The sequence below is a fragment of the Eptesicus fuscus genome, chromosome 20 (genome assembly GCF_027574615.1).
Source record: "Eptesicus fuscus isolate TK198812 chromosome 20, DD_ASM_mEF_20220401, whole genome shotgun sequence".
NCBI lineage: Eukaryota > Metazoa > Chordata > Mammalia > Chiroptera > Vespertilionidae > Eptesicus > Eptesicus fuscus.
The window spans coordinates 30,488,630-30,512,391 of record NC_072492.1 but is presented as its reverse complement, the minus strand read 5'-3'; the positions used below and the strand labels follow the sequence as shown (position 1 = coordinate 30,512,391).

The window sequence follows — 23,762 nt, the reverse complement described above, 5'->3', positions numbered from 1 at the left end:
CAGAATTTTTTAATATTAATGATATTCCGCTGACCAATTATTTCTTGCATGGGTCACGCCTTTGGTGTTTTATCTAAAAAGTCATCACCATACCTAAGGTCATCTAGATTTTCTCCTATGTTATCTTCTGGGAGTTGGATGTCCATTTGTTGCAGCTCCGTTTGTTCAAAAGACTGTCTTTTGTCCCTTGAAATGCGTCTGCTCCTTTGTTAAAGATCATTTTATTGTATTTGTGTGGGTCAGTTTCTGACTTTACTATTTCCCTGTTTTGGCTATTCTGAGTCTTTACCCTTTGTATATAGACTTTAAAATCAGGTTGTTGATATTCACAAAATAACTTGCTAGGACTTTAATTGGGATGTATTGAATCTATAGATCAAGTTGGAAAAAACTGACATCTCGACAGTATTGTCTCCCTATCCATGTTCATGGAATATTTCTCCATTTATTTAGATCTCCAGTATTTCTGAGGATTTATTTATTTATTTTTATTGTTATTTAAAAATTTATATTGCATTTATAGGGATGCCTTTGGTTAATAAAAATTATATGAGTTTCAAGTGTACAGTTCTATAATACATCATCTCTTTATTGTATTGTGTGTTTACTGCCACTGAAAAAATGCTTTTATTGATTTTAGAGAGAGAGGAAGGAAGAGGGAGAGAGATAGAGATAGAAACATCAATGACAGAGAAACATTGATTGGCTACCTCCTGTACTCCCCCTACTGGGGATTGTGTCTTCCACCCAGGCACGTGCTCTGACCAGAATCGAACCAAAGACTTCTTGGTGCATGAGTCGACGCTCAACCACTGAGCCACATCGGGTGGGCTCACTGACCATTTTTTGATTGCCATATACCTAGCCCTGTCGGACGTGAAACTGAGGACAAGCAGTTTTTTCATTTTGTTATCCTTTAACTTAGTTGTTTAAAATAGGGAGTATGTGATGTTCCTGGTGGGGAGAGTTAATTTCCTTTCACTGGTAAGGGAAGATAATATGGTGAACCTTTGCCCTGTTGTATAGTACATTAGTAATATATTAATCTTTTTTTCCCAAGCATCAAAAGAAAAGGTAGTTTAGCCCTTGTACCCTCAGAGGATTGTTTTGAGGTTTTCATGTCTTTAAACTTCTGCTTGTTTCTTTTCTTGGTGTGTCATCATGGGATACAGCTTAGTATGTCACATGTCAGCTTTGCTTTCTTCCGGTGGGGTCACAGTATTTCATTTGTAAAACCAGGGGCTGGATTAAGGTGATCCAATTCTCATAGTCTTGTAAGGCCAGAAAAAGGAAATGTTTTTCCTTGTTGGAATATCCTCTATAATAAAAGCCTAATATGCAATTTGTCCCCTCCACTGGGAGTTTGACTGCTCACTATGTCGTGCGCTGACCACCAGGGGGCGGCGAGGAACATGGTGGATGTCAGTGACACACTGCAACCTCTCGCTGGCTACCTGGGGGTGGGGGTGACAGGGACAGAGGTGCGGTGTGTCCACCAAGCTCACTCTCACTCCCCCTGCTAACCTCCCCCGGGATAACAGGGCTCGCACACTGGGTAAGCCCCACGCTCAGGTGCTGGGCGCCTGTGAGGAGCCTGACCTGCACCCGTGCAGCGCGGCGTCTTCTGGGTGTGCCGGGACACAGCCGCTGGGACCACAGGGGCAGGTTGGGCTTCCTGTGGGTTCGCACAGTAGCTGGTCTGCGAGGCCGGCCGGGAGAGAGAGTGTTGCCCGCCTGGCTTCATGTGGTGCCGCTGGGCGGCCCAGAGGCCCACACTGCGCCCTGGCCCGTGGCGGCTGGCCACGCTCACCACATCTCCACGTGGGGACTCAGGTGCCGTGACTCAGGTGGAGTGGGGGTGCGTGTTGGGGCCCGGGGACCCAGGTGCTGCCCAGGGCCCAGAGGTCAGCTGGGACCTGCCCTTCCACACCAGACGCTCACACTTGGATCACCGGCCAGGCCTAGTGACCACACCCGTGCATGAATTCTGTGCACCAGGCCTATAGTTTAAATAGCTGAAACCAGTCTGGTATTAGCCTTCTTTTTTGGGGGTAACATTTTGTAATACAATTTTGAACTTACAGAACTGTTGAAGGAATATGACAGGCCTTGGCCTGGTAACTCATTTGGTTAGAGCATCAGCCTGATACACCAAGGTTGTGGGTTTGATCTGTGCTCAGGGCACATATAAGAATCAATCAATGAATGCATAAATAAGTGGAACAACAAATTGATGTATCTCTCTCTCTCTCTTCCTCTTTCTCTAAAAAAATCAATTAAAAAAAAGAATATGAAATAAACTCCTTTATACCTTTTATCTAATTTCAGCAGTTTTTAATATTTTGCTGCATTTGCTTAATTATTCTATGTATATGCATATATACATATATATTTATAAATATACATTTTCTTATTCTGAATCATTTGAAAGTAAATTGGAAAGATTGTGCTCTCTTACCACAAAATATTTACTTGTATGTTTACTAAGAACAAGGGCAATATCTTATTTAACCAAAGTCAAATGATCAAAATTAGGAAATTTAACATCGATACAGTGCTATTATCTAGTCCAGAGTTCATATTTAAATTGTCCATTGTCCTTAGAATATACAAAAGTAGTTTCAGAACTAAGCTATACCATTGTGAAAGGCCATCCCATATAACTCGAGTTTAGTATTTACTTACAGGTTTTTGGGGGTGGGGGGACCTGCTCTTCACCTTCTGCCCTGCCTGGATCCTCCTCATAGAGCAGAAGCTTGGGGTGGGAGGTGGTGAGAACTTCTGTTACCACTCAGTACAAAGGCTAGCAAGATGAGATCTGTGGACACACTGGTTGCCAAAAAAAATTTTTTTTAATTCTAAAATACCTGAACAGCTTTAGGAAACTGGGAGTTGTGGGAGCTACCACTCAGCCACTGAACTCACTGGAACAGATCTTCTACCCTACAGAGCTGTAAGGAAATGGGGGGCGGGGGGCTGCACTGGCTTTAGCTGTTACCCTGTTCATTAGCTGTTCAGCCTGATCCTCTGTACAGAGGAGAAACGGGGGTGAGAGAAATGGTACCACTTTAAGGCTGCCAAGCCCTCAGAATTAGTTCTTCACACAAAGTTGTGGGGGGATGACTATATTAGGTATTCGAATGCGATACTTCCTACTGTTCTTGCTGAATTCCACAGATTCAGTCAATCTCCAGAGACTTGGATAATTTGACTAGTTTAATTGATGTTTCTCTGGGAGGGAGGTTCTGCCTAACTCTTCACACCACCATTTCCAATATATTGTATAGTTAAAAATTCAAACACTACAAAAGAAATTAAGTGAAAAGTAAGTCTTCCCCTCCTAAACATGTCCCCAGGTCTGATTCTTAGAGGCAACGACTACTACCAGTTTCTTATTCAAACTTATAGAAATGTACACATATATGACCTAGACTTAATTTTTAAACCTGAAATTTCAAGATCTTCAGCTGCTGCAGAAAGCATCTTCAGTTTTTGAGTATGTGACTGGCTGACTCTTATTATATCCAGAGTGTGTATTGCCTTTCCAGCTGCTTCTAAGAGCATTTATAGTCTTTAAAGGTTAAGCAACAGTTTCTGGCTTGGTTCTTAGTCATCATAGATTATCTAATTTAATTTATTACATACCTATTGGTAAAACTGGCTAGTATTCTTAGATCTAACATTGAATAAAGATTTTAAATATCAAAATGATGATATTGTCAACATTTTTAGTAACCTTTCTTTTTGCTGTAGTAAACTGTATTACAGGGTCTGCTGTTATATATATTGCTTTAGAAATCAGACAATGGAGAGAGAGGCTTTTAGGTGGTAAACAACTTAGCCTTAAAATAGAACAAATTTAAAATAACATTGGGTTGGTTTTAAAGTTTTTAATTGTGATATTTTAGAAATAAAGGGTTCTTTATTTGTATGTGATACTTATAGCTTTATTTCCCCACTTCATCTCTGAGGACTGTTGTTGAAACCCTTTCTGTGTAATAGTTTTGTTTTCTGATTTATAGCTATATAGAAAAATATTGCATTATCTTCTCAAAGGGAGTTTTGCTGATACAGCCTTGTTTTGCTGCTTTAGCTTTTTATTTATAATTTCTGCCTCAATAGCATCTACCTATTTGCACGAGATAAAACTGATCATAGAATTCTATCTGGGGAAAGAAAATAAAGAAAATGACAAGTCTATGCTCTGTGTCTGCTCAGGACAAGCTGGGAGTTCTTATCCAATTTTTGGAGGCCTCATCTTCGTGAGGCTGAAAAAAGAAAAAAGAAAAAAAAGAAAATGACAAGTCTACTGGTTAAGTAATTAAAGATGGATAGTCAAACTTTTGTGTAGTAGGAGGATAAACTTGCTGAGACTGTACAAACTGTGTGTGATACAGACTCTAACTTTACTATATCTTCTCTCCTGTTGTCTCTAGCTGCTTTCTTCAGTTGCTACCTAGGTAACAGGTGGAAGCTACATAAAGCCTGGGATGGAAGACTTTATTTACATATATATGTATATTTTGTTGTTGTTGTTAATCCTCACCTGAGGATATTTTTTCCATTGATTTTTAGAGAGAGTGGAAGGGAGGAGGGATGTGGGAGATATAGAGATAGGGAGAGAGAGAGAGAGAGAGAGAGAGAGAGAGGAGAAAGAAAACATCTATGTGAGAGAGACACATCAATTGGTTGCCTCCTGCACGTGCCCTGACTGGTGATTCAACTTGAGACCCTTTGGTATGTAGGCCAGTGCGCTAACCATTGAGAACACTGGCCAGGGCAGGATGGAAGACTTTATATCTTCCTGAGCATTTTCTTTAGTCAGATCGCTTTCCTCCTAATACCAGGAACTGCTGCTATGGAGATTCATAGTGTAGTCTATACAAGTGCTGCTTCCTAGAACCAGGCGACATGGTGCCTCTGGTAAATGCAGTGTGATGGGTGTACTGAAGGAATAGGAATTGTGGTATGATGCGGTACAATGAAGGAAAATTAGCCTGGGTGGAGTGTTATGTGGGGAACTTGGGCAGTGAGAGCACATCAGGCCTGTGTGCGATCCAGTCAGTCAGTAACAGCTAAGTCTCAAAGACGAAATGTTGAGCAAAAGAAACAAGACACATAAAGTATATTTATACAAAGTTTAAAAACAGGCCAGACCCTTCTTTGGGCTTAGAAGTCAGGACCTTTGTTGAGGGGTACAGGTTGTTATTAGAAAAAGGGCAAAAAGAGGGCATATGGGGTGTTGGTGATTCTGTGTGTTGATCAAGGTATTGAGTACATAAGTATGGTATGTTTGTGAACATTCATTGAGCTGTACACTTATGACCTATGTAGTTTTCTGAATGCATGTCATACCTCAATATGAAGTTAAAAAAGGAAAGTAAAAAGTTTGTAGTAATTTAGTTCTACATATTTGGCCTTTCTGTCCAGTTGTCCATAATTGTGAATTGAATAAATAAGGACTGGTTAAATTTTGTTATGTTTCTTATATTCCTGGGGAATACAAGGTGGCTATTTTTGAGAATTAATAATTCCATCTGTGCTGACATGAAGCCATTATTAAATAAATAAAGGAAGTTTCCGAACATATATCCTATTTATGTTAAAATAAATCACTAAATGCATATCCTTGTATATGCATAGAAAATATCTTGAAGGACACACATTAAATAATTAACAGTGGTTAGCCTTGAGGATTGATTTGTGCGTAATGTGACAAAATGGAGAACATTGAACTTTTATGTAATTTTTTTTACTGTGAGCATGGGTTACTCATGATAAAAGTGAATTAAAAAATAAATACGTGTATTAAATACTATTTTAAAGGCAAATGGGTTGGGAGAAGTAATGTTGCTATATCTGATAACATCTCCGAAGTGTGGTTAAAAGAGAAAAAGGAGTTGTGGGAGCAATAAGAGCCCCCTTGAAAAGGTAATATAGTTCTACCTTACTCCACCCCAGAGGGTGAGACAGATTTTAATGAGCTTGAATAAACAAAGTGAATGTGGACCCTTGATATAAAGTAGAACTAAATTGCCTCTGCAACTGTCTTTTAGTTGATCCAGAGTACCAGAAGGAAGCAGAACAGAGACATCGAGAATTGGCAGCTAAAGCTGGAGGATTTAATGACTTTGCAACTTTAGCTGTCATTTTTGAGCAGTGCAAATCAAGGTATGTGAGTTGTCTGTACTGGAAATTGTCAGTTTGAAATATAGCTCCAATATGTATTACTGTGTGACTTTAGACAGTTAAGGTTTGGTCAGGATGATATTGACCTTCAGGTATTTTTGTGAACATTAGTGAGATTCTTCTTTGTCCCGTGACTGTTACTTAGTAAGCATTTATTATATAACTAGAGGACCAGTGCACTCGGGAGGATCCCTCAGCCCGGCCTACACCCTCTCGCTGTCTGGGACCCCTCAGGGGATGTCCACCTGTCGGCTTAGGCCCGCTCCCCGGGGGATTGGGCCTAAGCTGGCAGTCAGACATCCCTCTGGCAGCCTGGGAGCCCTCAGGGGAGCAGGCCTCAGCCGTTAGGTCGGACATCCTTAGTGCTGTTGCAGAGGCAGGAGAGGCTCCCACCACCGCCGCTGCACTGGCCAGCCATGAGCCGGCTTCTGGCTGAGCGACGCTCCCCCTGTGGGAGCTCACTGACCACCAGGAGGCAGCTCTTACGTTGAGTGTCTTCCCCCTGGTAGTCAGTGCACATCATAGCAACCGGTCGTTCCAGGTCGTTCTGCTGTTAGGGTCAATTTGCTTATTACCCTTTTATTATATAGGATATTAGTGTTTTTCTTTCTCTCCCTGAACCTTTCCTGAAAATGACCTTATAGAATTTTGGTTCTATATAAGTACCTTAGATGAGAAAATGATTGGCTGTTTGTTAAAGCATATGTGTATAAAATATCCACTTACAAATAATTTTTAATTCACTCAGAGGTACCCACATTTAATTGTTTTTTCAAATTCCTTAAAATGTTTTTTCTTTCCTTTTTTTTAGAAAAAGAGAGAGGGAGAGAGGGGGAGAGAGAGAGAAACATCGATGAGAGAGGAACATCATCGATTGGCTGCCTCCTGCACAGCCCACACTGGGGATTGAGCCTACAACCGAGGTACATGCCCTTGACCAGAATTGAACCCAGGACCCTTCAGTCCACAGGCCAGTTGCTCTATCCACTGAGCCAAACTGGCTAGGGCTAAAGTGCTTTTTCAGTAATTGGATAGATCTCATAAAAGAGCTGACAGTTGCTTTTGAGTTTCTAGTTTTGTAACACAAATGAGGATGTTAGACTGTCTTTCACTTATAGAAGATATTTTCAAGATACCATTATTTTTGTTTTTCAGTGGCGCTCCAGCTTCCTGGTGCCAAAAACATTGGATTCATTGGAGGTGCTTATTTTCTGCATTTCGTGTTGAAGCTCAACTTCGAGACCTAATCAGGAAGCTTAAACAGGTGATTGCTTTTGTCCTGAATAGCATTTGGATAAGACCCTTGGAGTTACCAAAACCATATAAATTATGAGATGTTCTAGTCTGGCTTGTAATAACCCGCCATTCCTAACTCTGTGTGAGCACCAAGCTTTGTAACTCTTATCCTTCTAGGAGGTCCTTTACCTGCCCTTGGTCAGTTTCCTCACATTCATGTGCTAATCAGTACTCAGCTGAACACAGATCTCTGGAGTTCTCTGTAAAGGTCTCTTCTCCCGAACTCTGCCTTTGAACTCCAGTCATTTTGGTCTTCCTGTATTCTCAGCTCTGTCTCTTTAACTAAGGGAGTATTCAGGATTCCACTTGGGTTTAACCTTCTCTGCACCTTGATCGAGAATCTCTGCTGGGGTGGTTGTTGGGTTTACTTCATTTATTTCCCTTACTTTATTTATTTTATTTTTAATGTTTTATTGGGGTGACATTGGTTAGTAAAATTATATCTTGTTGTATTGCTCCCTTTATCATTATGAACTATCCTTCTTTGTCTCTTACTATAGCCTTCGTTCTAAAGTCTATTTTGTCACATATTAAGTATTGCTATCCCAGTTTTTTTATTTTTTTTCATTTTCATTTGCAAGAAATATCTTTTACCATCCTTATACTTTTACTCTGTGTATATTTTGTTCTGAGGTGGGTCTCTTGTAGACAGCATATATGGGTCTTGTTTTCTTATTCATTCAGCTACCCTATGTCCTTTGATTGGAGCATTTAAGCCATTTACATTTAATTAAAGTGATTATTGGTAGGTATGTATTGCCATTTTATTCTTTAACATTTTTTTTATCTTCACCCAAGGATATATATATACGTGTGTGTGTGTGTGTGTGTGTGTGTATGTGTGTGTGTTTATTGATTTTAGAGAGAGGGGAGAGAGAGAGAAACCTTAATGTGAGAGAGAAACATCAATCAGTTGCCTCCTGTATATACCCCATCCTGGGATCAAACTCAAAACCTAAGTATGTGCCCTGACTGGGAATCAAATTTGCAACCTTGTGGCGTATGGGACAATACTCCAACCAACCGAGCCACCCAGCCAGAGCCTTTTAACATTTCTTCTAATACTGGTTTGGTGGTAACGAATTCTTTTCGCTTTGGTTTGTTTGTTTGTTTGTTTTTTGGTCTGGGAAGCTCTTTATCCTTCAATTTTAAATGATAGCCTTGTTGGGAAAAATAGTCTTAGTTGTAGGCCCTTGCTTTTCATCACTTTGAATATTTCATGCCAGTCCCTTCTGGCCTGAAATGTTTCTGTTGAGAAATTAACTGACGGTCTTATGGGAGCTCCCTTGTAGGTAACTGACTTTCTCTTGCTGCTTTTAAGATTCTCTCTTTGTCTTTAACCTTTGCCATTTTAATTATGATGTGTCTTGGTGTGGGCCTATTTGGGTTCATCTTTTCTGGGACTCTTCCTTTATTTCTTGGAGATCATTATTCCTTATCACTTGGTATATGTACAGTATTTTGGAAGTCCATATTTAGGTTGTTTCAAGCAGAAGGGTAAATCTGGTCCCTCTTACTCTATATTGGCCAGAAACAGAATTTTTAGAAATGTGGATTTTTCAAAATAAAAGAATATTTTAAATTATTCTGTGAGATTTACCATTGTGTGTGTGTGTATATACATACATACATACATACATACATATATATTCTATATTCTTTCTATAGCAAAGTGATTTTCCAAAAGAGACCTTTGAAGGCCCTAAACATGAAGTCCTACGAAGATGTCTTTGTGCAGGCTATTTCAAAAATGTAGCTCGAAGGTAAGCAATATGAGCTTGGGAGATGGGTAAAGAAGTGCTAGTATATTTTACTACAATATTGAACTATTTAATATTAAAGATTGATGATTTGATTTAAGCTCTGTGATTATGATCAGCTATTACAGTGACCCTTTTCATAATTGTGACTTGTGCAGGGAAAGCTGCAGTGGCTCAGAGTGGGATATTGGAACTCAAGTGGGGCTGTAGGGGAGGCTGAAGGACAGCTGTCCAGCATGGGTATCAGTGCCTTAGCAGAGTGACAAGGCTTTTTTTTACAGAGGGGTTGCTCTGTGTGCGGTGTGAAAGCCAAAAGTTTGAGGATGACATCCCTAAAGGGTAGGTTGGTGTGGAGTGCCAGGGCTTGAGCAGGATGGAGAAAGCACTCACATGGGAATTTTTCAGTATTAGAGTGAGGAGGGCATTTTTGTAAGGAAAGGGATAACAGTGTTGGTGATGGGAGATTCATTTTATACAGAGAAATTGAGCACATAAATATATTAATAATGGTGAAAGGAGTTGGAAGTATTGAAAGGGAGAAAATGAGAATGAGCTCTGTGGTGTTGGGTTGGAACTTCAGGGTATCATTGTGAACTTATGTTTTTTAAAATAGTTGGATGGATAGATAGGGAAATAAAAATGGATGTTACTGTGAATATATATAAAACATGTATTTGTATGTGTGTAAATATTTATATACATATGTGCCCTATCTCTGAGATGGACTGGGAGCAATGACACCATAATGCAGACCTTGACTTGGAAAAATCATCTGCTACATGAAGGAATCACGCCTCTATGGAGAAATAGGGCTGGGAAAGTACAAGATGAGCCTAAAACATCTTATTTTGCCAGTGAGCAAAGAAGTGATGAGCAAAGACTGAGGCCATGTCAGAAGTACACAGGAGCCAGCTTGAATAGGCTCCAACTGATCACATATGGGACATTTTGAGCATCAAAATAAATGAAAGTAATGGGTGATATAACCCACTGAATAAAATGTGAAGTCATGGGTCTATAGTCATATAAATTTAGTAAATTAATAAATGTTGAATGACAAGTAGAATTATTTGCAGCATCTCTCAATAAAATTCTTACTAATTACAAAGGAAAAAGTAACTTTTCACTGGAAAGGCCTGGCAGATACTACCCTAAGTCAAACAATCAAAGTGAACATTATTATTTATGAAACAAGTCAAAATCATGTTTTTCCTGATAGGATATAATGAAAACACAGTGTCACTTTTGTGATATTCCTGCCAAAGATGCATAACCTGAATGTAATCATCCTGAAACAGACAAACTCACATTGATTATAACTAGCCTATAATCTTTAAAGGTGTCAGGATTATGAAGGTCAGAGAAAGACTGGGGAAGTATTCCAGAATGAAGGAGACTAACGGGACATTCAAAGTAAAAGCAATACATGATTTCTGAACCAGATCCTTTTGCTATAAATGATATTATTAGAACATTTGATAAAACTTCAATGGGGGCTGAGGATTAAATGTTAGGAATATATTAGTGTTAATTCCCTGATTTTGTTGGATGTATTATGATTATGTAAAAGAATGTCCTTGGTTTATAGGGAATGTTAACTCAGGTATTTGGGAATGATGGGGCATAAAGTTGGCAACTAATTCTCAAAATGGTTCAAGTAAAAAATATTTTGTACTGTATAAATATACACTGTATTATACAGATATATAAATAATTATAATGCTGTCTGATCTGGGTTATAATAGGAATACATATAATGTAGTATAGGAAATCAATTGTAATGACAATTGACCTAGGGCTGTTATATTGAAAAGTTTTTGGAATAACATGTAAGAAAGTGTAGAAGAGGATAAGAATTTGAAATTAAGAACATGAATTAGAAAAATTCATGAGATGTTCTAATTATCAGATTTTAGAATACTGAAAATAATTTATATCTTTAAATAGAGATATAAATAACACTGTGTTTATGTCAGAAGACCTATGATTGGGACTTGCTTTTACCATACATTAGCTCTGTGACCTTTAGAAAGCTAGCTTTTTTTGAAATCTCACTTTTGACCTTAAAGTGATTGGCTCTCAAAACTCAGGTTGGCCAAAACCGGTTTGGCTCAGTGGATAGAGCGTCGTCCTGCGGACTGAAGGGTCCCAGGTTCGGTTCCGGTCAAGGGCATCTACCTTGGTTGCGGGCACATCCCCAGTGGGGTGTGTGCAGGAGGCAGCTGATCGATGTTTCTAACTATCTCTCTCCCTTCCTCTCTGTAAAAAAATCAATAAAATATATTTTAAAACAAAAAAACAAACAAAAAAACTCAGGTTGTTTTGAGCCTTTATTATGAAAGTATTTTGGAAAATCTAAAGCACAAATACAATATTATTGCCCGGCCTGTTTGGCTCAGTGATTGAGCGTCGACCTATGAACCAGGGGGTTACAGTTTGATACCCTGTTGGCACATGCCTGGGTTTCAGGCTAGATCCCCAGTGGGGTCGTGGAGGAGGCAACCAATCAAAGATTCTCATCACTGATGTCTCTGTCTCTCTCTCCCTCTCCCATCCTCTCTGAAATAAATAAAAAATGTATTTAAAAAGTACACAAGTAAATTATTAATATTACTACTTGTTAACCAAAAGTGTTTATATTTAAATGACTCTTTCAGTTATATCATTCATAGTTTAAGATGAATTGGTAGAGAAGTAATAGTGACAATTGAATAAACTTAAACCTGTTTATGGTACTCTTTGTAGCAGAACATATAACTATTCATTTAGTGCTCTACTGATGTCTTTGTTGTACTATCAGTGTCTTTATCCTTTCTTTTTATTTCTGTTTTGTTTTTAGATCTGTTGGGAGAACATTTTGCACAATGGATGGGCGTGGAAGTCCAGTTCACATTCATCCTTCCTCAGCAGTAAGTACCTTATCCTATATAATAAAAAGCTAATATGCAAATTGACTGGATGGCGGAATGATTGGTTGCTATGATGCACACTGACCACCAGGGGGCAGACACTCAACGCAGGAGCTGCCCCCTGGTGGTCAGTGCGCTCCCACAGGAGGAACGCCGCTCAGCCAGAAGCCGGGCTCACAGCTGGATTAAGTGATATATAGATGTCTTCTACTTTTTGCTTTGAGGTTAAGTTTATAATATATCCTAATGTATAAAAAGCCAGGGGCCATCACAACCAAAACAACCAAACAGACAACTGAACAGTAGGCTGTGTGGGGTGCCAAGGCTGGCAGGGTGGTTAGTGAGGGACGACCAAACCACTGAACAGCAGGTTGCGTGGGGCAACCAGGCCGGCAGGGGGGTTAGTGAGGGACGACCAAACCACTGAACAGCAGGCTGTGTGGGGCAACCAGGCCGACAGGGGGGGCAGTGAGGGGCAACAAGGCCGGCGGGGGGGGGGGCAGTTGGGGGCGACCAGGCCGGCAGGGGGTGGGCAGTTGGGGGTGACCAGGCCAGCGGGGGGGCGGGCAGTTGGGGGCGACCAGGCTGGCAGGGGGAAGTTGGGGGCAACCAGGCTGGCAGGGGGGGCAGTTAGGGGCAACCAGGCTGGCATGGGGGGCAGTTAGGGGCAACTAGGCCGGCAGGGGGGGCAGTTGGGGGAGACCAGGCTGGCAGAGGGGGGCAGTTAGGGGCGACCAAGTCGGCAGAGGGCGCACTAAGGGGCGACCAGGCCGGCGGGGGGGGGGGCAGTTAGGGGTGATCAGGCTGGCAGGCAGAGGCGGTTAGGGGTGATCAGAGTGGTGGGGGGGGCGGCAGTTAGGGGTGATCAGGCACGCAGGCAGGTGAGCAGTTAGGAGCCAGCGGTCCCAGATTGTGAGAGGGCTGTTCAACTGCTGGTTTTGGCCTGATCCCTGGTATCAGGCTGAAACCGGCAGTCAGACATCCCCCGAGGGGTCCCGGATCAGAGAGGGTCCAGGCTGCGCCGAGGGGACACCCTCCCCCCGTGCACAAATTTTGTGCACTGTGCCTCTAGTATTACATAAAGCTGTAAAGGTATTGAGTTGGTCTCTGTATCCTGATTGAAGCATATAGGGATTAATTTAGAAGAGTTTGGGCTAATAGTATTTGGTTGGTCTAATGTGGAATAAGGCAATTTATTGAGTTATCATCCCTAAGTGAGTTCTTTTGTACAGCTTCACGAACAGGAAACCAAACTTGAATGGATCATTTTTCATGAGGTATTAGTTACCACCAAAGTCTATGCAAGAATTGTGTGTCCAATTCGCTATGAATGGGTGAGAGACTTGTTACCCAAGTTGCATGAATTTAATGCACATGACTTGAGCAGTGTGGCCCGACATGAAGCAAGAGAAGATGCAAGAAGGAGATGGACAAATAAGGAAAATGTAAAACATCTCAAGGGTGAGTATATCACTTGTTTTGGTTATATAGTCCAGGAAACATAAATGTCCGAATTCTTATGTAATTACAGAAATATTGTTACAGGACTTAAAGATTCTGGCTCTATCTACTCAGAAAGCAAAGAATTATCATGAGTCTCAGACTTCGTTATTTTGACTTCCTTCTTTCCTTAATCTTGTTTTTTTTTAACCCCTCTGTCCAATAGCATTGTTAATATATATTGAGTTTTTATCATATACTGAAAGCTTGCATTACCCCATTGGGGAATTTTCATAATAAACTATAAGGTAAGTACATATTCCCACTTTATATATGAAGAAGTACTTAGTAGTGTACAATACTTTGCTAAAAACCCCATAGCTCATAATTGGTGAATCTGGATTCTGAATCAACTAACCTGATTCTGTGGTCCTTACTCTTAGCTATTATGCCATACTGCTTCCCAGTAGTACTGTACTATTTTTATTTGGTTTATAAAATTTTGTGAGTTATTTCCTCTGAACATCTCTTTTTTATTTTTCCGTGAAATGTTAGGTTCCTAATTGGGAGGCATAAACAGTGTGGTACTGAACTAAGACAGAAAGCTTAATTCTTAGTTCACACATACAAAAAGCTTTTCATTTCAGTAAAGCTTTCTGAGGCTGATTGATGGAACAAGTTATATTATCCTTATTTAACATCACTGAGAAATGAAATGGTGAGGAATTTGCCCAAGATGATAGAATAGTCTTTTTAGTAACATTAGACACTAGACATTTTGTTGCAGTGTGTAACTGTAGTGTATAAATGCTTGAATAGGGTCAGTTTTTCTGACTGCTTTGGCCTCCATGCTCTTGTTTTTTAGCCATAGACTATATCTTTTTTTTTTTTTTGAAAGGGCAGAATTTAATTTAATTTTACCTAAACATTGAAAAATCAGGACATCTCTTTCTCTTAACCTTTCTAGCACTGAATTTCAAAATTCAAGTTTTACTGGATTAATTTGTAACATTTTCAGATGGAATATCAAAAGAAGTCCTAAAGAAAATGCAAAGGAGAAATGATGATAAATCCATATCAGATGCCCGTGCTCGTTTCCTTGAGAGAAAGCAGCAGAGGTCCCAGGATCACAGTGACACACTGAAGGGAACAGGCTAAGCAGCGAACCCTCCAATTCAGGAAGTAGGAAAAGCAGCCATGAAATGTGCTTCTACTTTACCATTTATGTAAGACAGCACTACCAAGAGGAAGTGGTCAGCGGTTGTTTTTAGCATATGGGCTAAAAGCAAATCAAACTCATTAATACCAATGGATGGAATTTTCAGAGAAGATTGGGTTGCCATAGTCATAGGCAATGATATATGAAACCAATGAAAGACAATACATGTGATATTTTTCTCACTTCAATTTTGTTGGCCTTAACTGGTATCAAATGCTGTTGTTGAGATATCTTCAAAGAACATTGAATTTTATGTAATCAGTGTGTATTCCATTTGCATTGAAGCATTAAAAATTATTTTCCTTAAATATCTTTAAGGCCTTCTTTTGCTATTAGTATAGTATTATATCAGGCTATCAGGTATTTGACCATTTCCTTCAGAAGGCTGAACATTAGAGGTTTTTATTCAGCAATATTTAGATGTCTGTTTAATTGCTAAAGAGCTTTATAGATATTTAGAGAAAAGACTTAACTAGTAAATAAGAAAATTGCCTATGGCAGTATTCTTTGTTGAATTAATATTAATCCTTAAATTGATTTTTCTGGGATTATATAAATTCCTTTTTATATAAAAGTATATTGTTTAAAACAGTAGCTATAGCCATTAACCAAAGGACAGATGATATATATATATATATATGTTCTTTTTGTAGCTGTCTCTACATACTTGTATCAGCATCATGTATGTAGTTGTGACAGTGTTTCAAACAGCTCTTCTACCTGGCCTACTCTCTTGCCTCCAGCTGCTTGGGTAGGACCATTTAAACATCTATTATGCTGTCTTGAAATGGGATTTTCAAAGCAGCCAACATTATATCACCAGTGTTTCAAATTGGAACCTTGAGGCTAATTAATATCATACTCAGGCCATATTCAACACTTGCCCACTCTATTGTTTACTGTCTTATATTCTAGTTGTTTGTGTATTTGTCTTTCTCCCACTAGATTTGCTCTTTGTGGGCAGGAACTATGTCTTTTTCATCTTTGTATCTTTCATGGCACCTAGCACAGTGCTTTGCACATAGTAGTTGCTCAATGTTCGTTAAATAAAGCTATTAGTGTATTTAAAATTCAAAAGGCAGTATAATGTGTGTTTTTAGAACTGTTGGTAAAAACTAAGAATCTAAATTGTTTATTGGTAACTAACACTTCTGCAGTTAAATAGTTTTCTGTCAATACTAGAGACTTGGAAGTCTATTGAAAAATCACATGAGGACCCAAATCCATGTGTTTATTCTTGAAGTAAGGTGAGTGGTGACAGTTTCTATGAACATTCCCTGCATTAATTTATTTTCATCTTAAGTGCTCTCTAGTGTTTCAGCATGTTAGTCCTATCAGTTCCCCTTGTCAGGTATATGTATTGGTGCATTCCTTTGATGTGGTAGGGATGTATGTGGATTTTTAGAATAAAAGCTCTTTTATTTCTGTAAATTAAGCACACATTCAGTAAGTTCAGCACATGTTCTAAATCTATAGTCCATTCTCAAATTTCATTAGTTCTCCTAATAATGTCCTTTATGTTTTCCCAATTCAGGATTTGGTCAAAAATCAAGTATTATATCTAATCTCTTTTAATCTGGAAAAGGTCCTTAGCCTTTGTCTTTTACATATATCAATTTTTTTTTCTTTCGTTGCATTGAACATTTTCAAATAACATTTTGACATTTTAAAATAATACAGACTAGTTATTTTATAGAATGTTCTCAATTTGCATTTCTCTGAAGGCATCAAATTTGGAGGCACATGGTATTTGCCCCTTATTGATAATAATTTTGATTACTTGGTTAGGGTTTTTATTTCTTCAATAAGTAATTTGGAGGAGGGATACTTTGAAATAGCCTATTCCTCATAAATTATCACCCTTTGGATTTATCATCAACTGATAATTCTTGCCTGAATCAATTTTATTTCTATGGTTACAAAATGGTGATTCCCCCCTAATTTTTTGCTATATTTATTTGTTATATTATAAGGAAGAGCTTTCCTTGAAGAAGAATGTCTGATAAACAGATGGGTGCTAGAGAGCATAGCTCAGGACAGAGAATTAGAAAGCTAAGGGGGTATTTGAGAGAGATGGCAAATAGTCCAGTTTGTTTGGTGCACAGAGTATATATAGGAGGTATAGGCTGAAAATGTTGGTCGAGGACAGATTATGGAAGGCTTTGAAAGCCACACTATGGAATTTAGACATTTTTGTGCTATATATGAATTTATTGGAGGGGAGTGACATCATTACAGCTTTAAGGTGTATTTGTGGCAGTGGTGTCCATAAGAGGAATTTATTTCTTTGAGAGGAATAATACTGGATCTAGTTGAGAAGATGGAAGGAGCCTTGGAGGAAACGTAGTGGTTATGAAGAAGTTTGTTTTTAAAAGAATATATAAGATTCACCTTTAAATTACTAAATGAAATAAAAGAAACAAATGAAGACAAATGTTATCATAGAAAATTGGGCAAAGGATCCGACCTGTCATTTCATAAAAGAAGAAACATGAATGGTCAATAAATAAGATCCTGAATCTTCCTAGTAATTAGGGAAATACAGTTGAAAATAACAGATGCCATTCTTTTTCATCAGATTGGCAACAATAATATGCCTAAAAAGCGTTGACATGGAATAAATTGTTATTTTTCTAGAGAACAATTTTGGTAATACGTAGTAAAGTTGAAGATGTGCTTAACACGTTAAGCGCCCAGTCAGTCACCGGTGACTGACACTATACTTTCCGTCCGGAAGACAAAACAGGTTGGATGCTTAATGTATTAACCTGTGACCCAGCAAACCCACCTTTAGATTTATATCCTAGGAACTCAGAGATTATACAAAATACTTCATTCCTCATAAAATGTAACTCCCATAGATTTAACATCAGTTGATTTATAAAAATGTTATGTATACCATTGTTCCTAATAATAAAATATTGAATAGTGCATATAGCTATCAATAGGAAAATGGTTGAATAAATTGTGTTATGTTCTTATGAATTCTTTACAGCGTGCATGAAAGTGATCTTTGAGACTCCTGATGCCTGTTCCTAAACTGCTTTGCAGAATAGATGAACCAGTTTACATTCCTAACAGCAATGTAATAAAGTGCCTGTCTTATTGTAGCCTTGTAGTTCCTAATATTTTTATTGATAGACCAAAACTGGTGCCTCATTATTATGTTATCTTACATATTTAAATATTCTAAGTCTTTCCTCATATTCAAATTGTGTACAGGAAATAAAATAGACTCATTTGAATTTGATAAGGCCAGATAGTAAATATTTTAAGCTTTCGGGCCATACAGTCTTTGTTGCAACTACTCTGTTATTGTAGTATAAAAGAAGTCATGGATAATACATAAATGAATGGATATGTCTGTTGTGTTCTAATAAAACTTTATTTATGGACAATGAAATTTTAATTTCATATAATTTTCATGTTAGGAAATAGTCTATTTTTATTTTTTTAACCACTTGAACTCTAATCCAGGGGAGCAACTTTTCACATACCTATTCTAATTAAAATGATTTCATTTGAAAGAAAATACTTCAATTACAATTTACAAGAAAAGATCTTAATTTCGTGAAATACCTGAGATGCTTATGGTTTTTACTTTTTCTTCAAAGCAGAGCTGATGGGATTGAGCATAATGTAAATCAGTAGGTTAAAATGTATTCTCCCAAAGATTTTCAAAATCTTTATTGTTATTTGTATTGTTAGTTGTTTCTTTAACCTTAAAATATGAATAATACAAAAATCTCTTGTGAAGCTTTTGAAAAATTTTCAAAGAAAATCATATTACTTGTTCAGATAAAATCTTTGTATGTTTCTTAAACTGATTTTACGTGGTCCTCAGCTAAAATGTAGGAAATGTGATGGATTAACCCAGTGGTCAGCAAACCGAGGCTCGCGAGCCACATGCGGCTCTTTGGCCCCTTGAGTGTGGCTCTTTCACAAAATACCACGTGCGGGCGCGCACGTACAGTGCGATTGAAACTTTGTAGCCCATGCGCAGAAGTCGGTTTTCAGCCTGGGTGAGTCTATTTTGAAGAAGTGGTTCTAATGCCGAGCCACACTCAAGGGGCCAAAGAACCGCATGTGGCTCACGAGCCGCGGTTTGCCGACCACTGGGTTAACCCAAAGTATAAACTGGCACCCAGTTTAGTGCTTTTTGTATATACTGGTATTTATAAATGATTGTTGTGCTCATTCCAGGTGTGATTGTTAACAACGTAAGTTATTCTAGGCTTCAAAATAAATGTTACTAGCTTAAGAAGTAGGGTAAATAGATTTTAAACTGAGTTTTTAAGGAAAAGTAGGACTTGGACTACAACAAAAAGGAGACCATTTTTGTGGCTGGGAAAAGAAATCAAACGGTGGAAAGATTGTCTTTTTTTTTTTTTAAAGGATTTTGCAATTTCTAGTCAGTAACCTGGGATAACACTAAGTAGGTCAAATGAAGAATAATTTGAGTGCCACTCATTCTTGCAGATAGAAAAATATGAAAGTCAGCTTGGACTGGGATTATCCTTCTATAGTGTGCAGCACTTAGAATCTGCCATTGTGTGCCCATCTGCTACTCTATTTAGTCCCTCTGTTCCTTAAGAAATGGAGTTTTTAAGCCCTCAATGAGGAGTGTAACCTCACCTATACATTAACTAGACTACAGGCCCAGTGCACGAAATTCATGGGGGGCGAGGGGTCCCTCAGCCTGGCCTGCACCCTCTCCAATCCAGGACCCCTCGGGGGATGTCCAACTGCCTCTCGCAATCCGGGACCGCTGGCTCCTAACTGCTCGCCTGCCTGCCTTATCACCCCTAACCACCTCTGCCTGCCTGCCTAATAGCCCCTAACTGCTCCCCTACTGACCTGATCGCCCCTAACTGCTCCCTTGCTGGCCTGATCGCCCCTAACTGCCTCTGCCTTGCCCCGCACCTGGGACCCAGGAGTCCCTCCTCCGGACGGTCGGTCGCAGGCACCCAGGACCCAGGCTTCCCTCCCTCTGGCTGGCCACAGGCAACCGGGACCCGGGCCGGCTTTGCCCTGGCCACACCCGCAGGCGCCTGGGACCACGGGGCAGGTGGCTTGTCCCTCTCCTGGGCCGCAGGTGCAGCCGTTGGTGCCCGGGACCCCTGGGCAGGCGGCTTGTCCCTCTCCCAGGCCGCAGCCTGGCTGGTCCCCATTCCTCTCTCCTGAGCTCATTTGTGCCTGGCTGGTCCCCATTCCTCTCTCCCGAGCTCATTTGTGCCTGGCTGGTCCCCATTCCTCTTTCCCCAGTGTTGAGTGAGCCATTAAGGCATGATGACAATTTGCATATTAGCTCTTTATTATATAGGATAGTCTGAAAATATAGAGATGGTTAAGGGCTGCCTTTATCAGGTTTTTATTTTCACCCTATGAAAGCTTTTGAGTGGCTGGCATATCTAACTTGAAGAGATTAGGTGCTAACAGTATTGGCTCAGAAAAGAAAAATAAAATTTAAATCAATAAATATGAGGTAGGCTCATGAATACTATGTATTTTTCATTACTGTAGTGTTATGGACGGAATAGTAGCTGTACGATTGTATACTGTACAACATTAAAGTCACAATTATTTGGAATAAGAGGAACCAGAAAAAAGAAATAACCAGGTTTTTGGTTCATTTTACATAATCCACTTTTATCACATGACACATTGAGGTAAGGCATTAAAAAAAAAAAGCAATTTCTAGTGTGTCCTAAATTTGGTACATATTCAGATTAGGCTACATTTGCAGAACTATACAAAAACTACACAGTGATGAACCTGAGTCCCCCACCCCCTTTTAAAAATGCTCACCCAAAGATATGTTTTCATTGATTTGAGAAACATAGATATGAGAAAAACATTAATTGGTTGCCTCCCATACGTGCCTGAAACACTGTTATTATTGAAGTAACCAAAATTTTGTTTACCAAATCAGTCCTTAACCATTCTGTTCTGAGGAAGAGTTTACTATGGTAACACGTCTGTACGTACACTGCTACTGGTAGAACTATCCCTGTATTTTAAGACTGCTGAGAGAACATGTTTATGGGCCATGCCTTGCTTTGGATTGGAGACAGTTCTACATATTTAGAAAGGAGAAAAAATCAGCCCATAGCAATCATTCTCACACCTTTGACCCTCTCATTGCCCCTTCAGTTTCAAGCTTCTTTCAATTATTTTTGGATATGAAAAGGATGTTGTGATGTGGCATCTGACTCTCTATATATTGTTCAGCAGGGTTATAACAGGGATTTTTCTGAATGCACTGTGTATCACTATATTTGAACCAACTTTCCTGAGATGACTTTAAGGTACTGTTTTGAGCCACTTCACTCCTTTGCGGGGATCTGATTTAACCTTTAGAAAACATGGGAGGGGAATATATAATATGACTGGAATCCAGATATTCCCACAGGGCTGTTCACTTGGAACATGCTCAATCCTGACACAGAATAAAGATTCACTAGATCTTATTGCCATCCATGGTACATTATAAAATTTGTATAAATTCTGTTTAAGACAAGCCTGAGTGAATGATTATTAAGTAAAAGTTCAGATCCATTTCATTCTAAAAAACACTATGAAAAAAAAATTTTTTTTTCTTGTCTTGTTTCTTTTTGGGTGAGTTTTGCCTATAATCAGTGCTTTGTACAGGCCCAATATAAAATGGACACTGTCTGTTGAGTAATACCTGAGCCACTTACTGGGCATTTGATATGTGCTGCTCTTTATTTAATCCTGCTGGGATTCTTAGCAGCAGCCCTAAGGGGGTTGAGATGTTTCAAAGCTGCTGTTTAAAGGTCAAAACCAGTTATCTTACTTGGTAAAGCTAAAGTATATCCTGTTTGGTTTCATTAAAATCTGAATTTTAAATATTTGTTAGGTATATTGGGTTAGGTTTAAAGTCTGCTTTAAAATTAATCTCAGTGTTTGAGAACTGCCTTTGTGGCTGGCTTTTGCAATGCAACTAGCTCACGCCGTTTTTAAAAGGCCAAGTTAATTCTGGGGCTGCTTGAAAATGAACAACTACAGAGGAATCTTCTATAATAAGTTTTTCTGAGGTGTCATTCCTTTTCTTTTAAAAATATTTTTATTGATTTCAGAGAGGAAGGGACAGGGGGAGAGAGAAACAGAAACATTAATGATGAGAATCATTGATCAACTGAATCCTGCACGAACCCTTACTTCGGATCAAGCCTGCAACTCAGGCATGTGCCCTTGACCAGAATCAAACTGAGACTCTTCAGCCTGTAGGCTGAAGCTCTATCCACTGAGCCAAACTGTCTAGGGCTGAGGTGTCATTCTTGTTGGAGATATTCATGTATATATCATAGTTACTGGCATAAAATATAAGGTAGGGGCACAGTAAAGGTTTCTTGTATAGGTTTTGAGAAACTAGCACTCCTCAAAATAGCATATGACCAATGCAGTTTTTGCTAATGGTACTTGCTGTCACCCTACTATTGAACATTCTGCTAAAATATAGCTTCAAATGGAAAGAACTTGACCACTTATTTTATAAACACAGCTACCTTACTAAAATATTTTCTGAAACCAAAAGCCAGGATGATCTACATTTATAGCACTAGTCTTAAGACTTTATCATAGTGAAAAAAATAAACCCAGCATTTGTTTCCTGATTTATTAGGTTATCTTCTCTAACTTAAGGCAGTGCCTTAGAACAGTAATTCAGTTACTGCTCAGGTAACTGTTAACAGTGACTCAGCCTTAGGAGGCTTCTAAACCAAGGATTGACGGTCTCCGCCCCCTCCCCCCTGCTTCTTCGCCCTTAGCAAAAGCATACTGCCATAAAAAGCTCTCATCATCTCAGCCAAAATTATTGATCTTCAAAAGCCAGAGGTTTGGTTTAATTTTTATCATCTGGACCAATTTTCAAAAATGTTTTTAGAGAGGAACGTCAATGAGAGAAACCTTGATTGGCTGCCTCCTGCACGCTCCCTACTGGGGATCCACTTGCCACCTGGACATGTGCCTTGATCTGGAATAATTCCAGCGACCTACTGGTGCATGGGTTGATGCTCAACCACTGAGCAACACCAGCCGGGCTGGACCAAATTTATCTGCCACGATATTTTGAATTTAAGTTAAAAAAGTCCGCCGCTTGCGTCTATAGACGCTTATGGCGTACAAATGGTTAAGATTTTTTGAATTTATTGATTTGAAGGATATACTGTTCAAAATGAGCTGGTATATTGTAATCTATTTTTCTTCTCTCCAAATGATTTCTGAGAAAAATGTATTCATTAGGTTTCTGTGTACAATGACACAGCAAGTCCCTTTAACAGAACCTCGGCACACTTTTAGGTATTCCACACCAAATATCCAAGTCAAAATCAGCTGCTTTAGGGATTCTGAATGTACTTAAAGTTATAGGGCTGTATGAAAATGCAAGACAGTTATTAATAAAGAAATTTTCCATGGCTTGTTCATGATAGAACTCTTGTATCCCAGATTCTGAGATTGGAAAATGTTATTTAATTAAGCTAGTGCTTTTACTGTAATAAAACATTCCTCTTGATTTTAAATTTAGATTTTGTCTACTTCCAGAAAGGATTGAAAGCAGCTACTATTAAACTTGGTATTAGAAAGGTCATTTCAAATGTTGCAGAATACAGAACATCTTCAAGTATTTGGTTTAACAAAACCGAGATTTTTGCCAAACATAAATATTCACTTTTATGACATGGTGGCAAGTCTTTTCTTTGCAGAACATTCTGTCTACTCTCTTACTTGCCAAAGAGTCTTCGCTCATCCTTAGTGTGTAATATATATTTTGGAAAAAACATTAAAAGCAATTAAATGATTAAGCAAACTTTCCAGGCGAAACTGCTAAACTAACAAAATTACTGTATACCCAATAGGGGTTCATGTTTAACTGGAAAGGGCACTAAAAATAATCACTGTATAGCTGAGTTTTCCTCAAGACCTTTT

General features: G+C 39.0%; 1 protein-coding gene across 5 annotated transcripts in view; it reads left to right on the top strand.

Annotated features, from left to right (window-relative positions):
* Nucleotides 1-15,121, top strand: part of DHX40 (DEAH-box helicase 40) — a 36,687-nt gene extending 21,566 nt beyond the window's left edge. For 2 of the 5 annotated variants that reach the window (XM_054709066.1, XM_054709065.1), the window contains 6 exons: nucleotides 6,057-6,171; nucleotides 7,345-7,453; nucleotides 9,154-9,248; nucleotides 12,085-12,154; nucleotides 13,387-13,615; nucleotides 14,613-15,121. In XM_054709066.1, the coding sequence (XP_054565041.1) occupies nucleotides 6,057-6,171; nucleotides 7,345-7,453; nucleotides 9,154-9,248; nucleotides 12,085-12,154; nucleotides 13,387-13,615; nucleotides 14,613-14,752 (758 nt within the window). In that variant the 3' untranslated portion in view covers nucleotides 14,753-15,121. Of the gene's footprint in view, nucleotides 1-6,056; nucleotides 6,172-7,344; nucleotides 7,454-9,153; nucleotides 9,249-9,965; nucleotides 10,683-12,084; nucleotides 12,155-13,386; nucleotides 13,616-14,561 lie in introns of those variants that run through there. The other 3 variants (XM_054709067.1, XM_054709068.1, XM_054709069.1) reach the window with 3 other exon arrangements.
* Nucleotides 15,122-23,762: the final 8,641 nt, after the last annotated feature.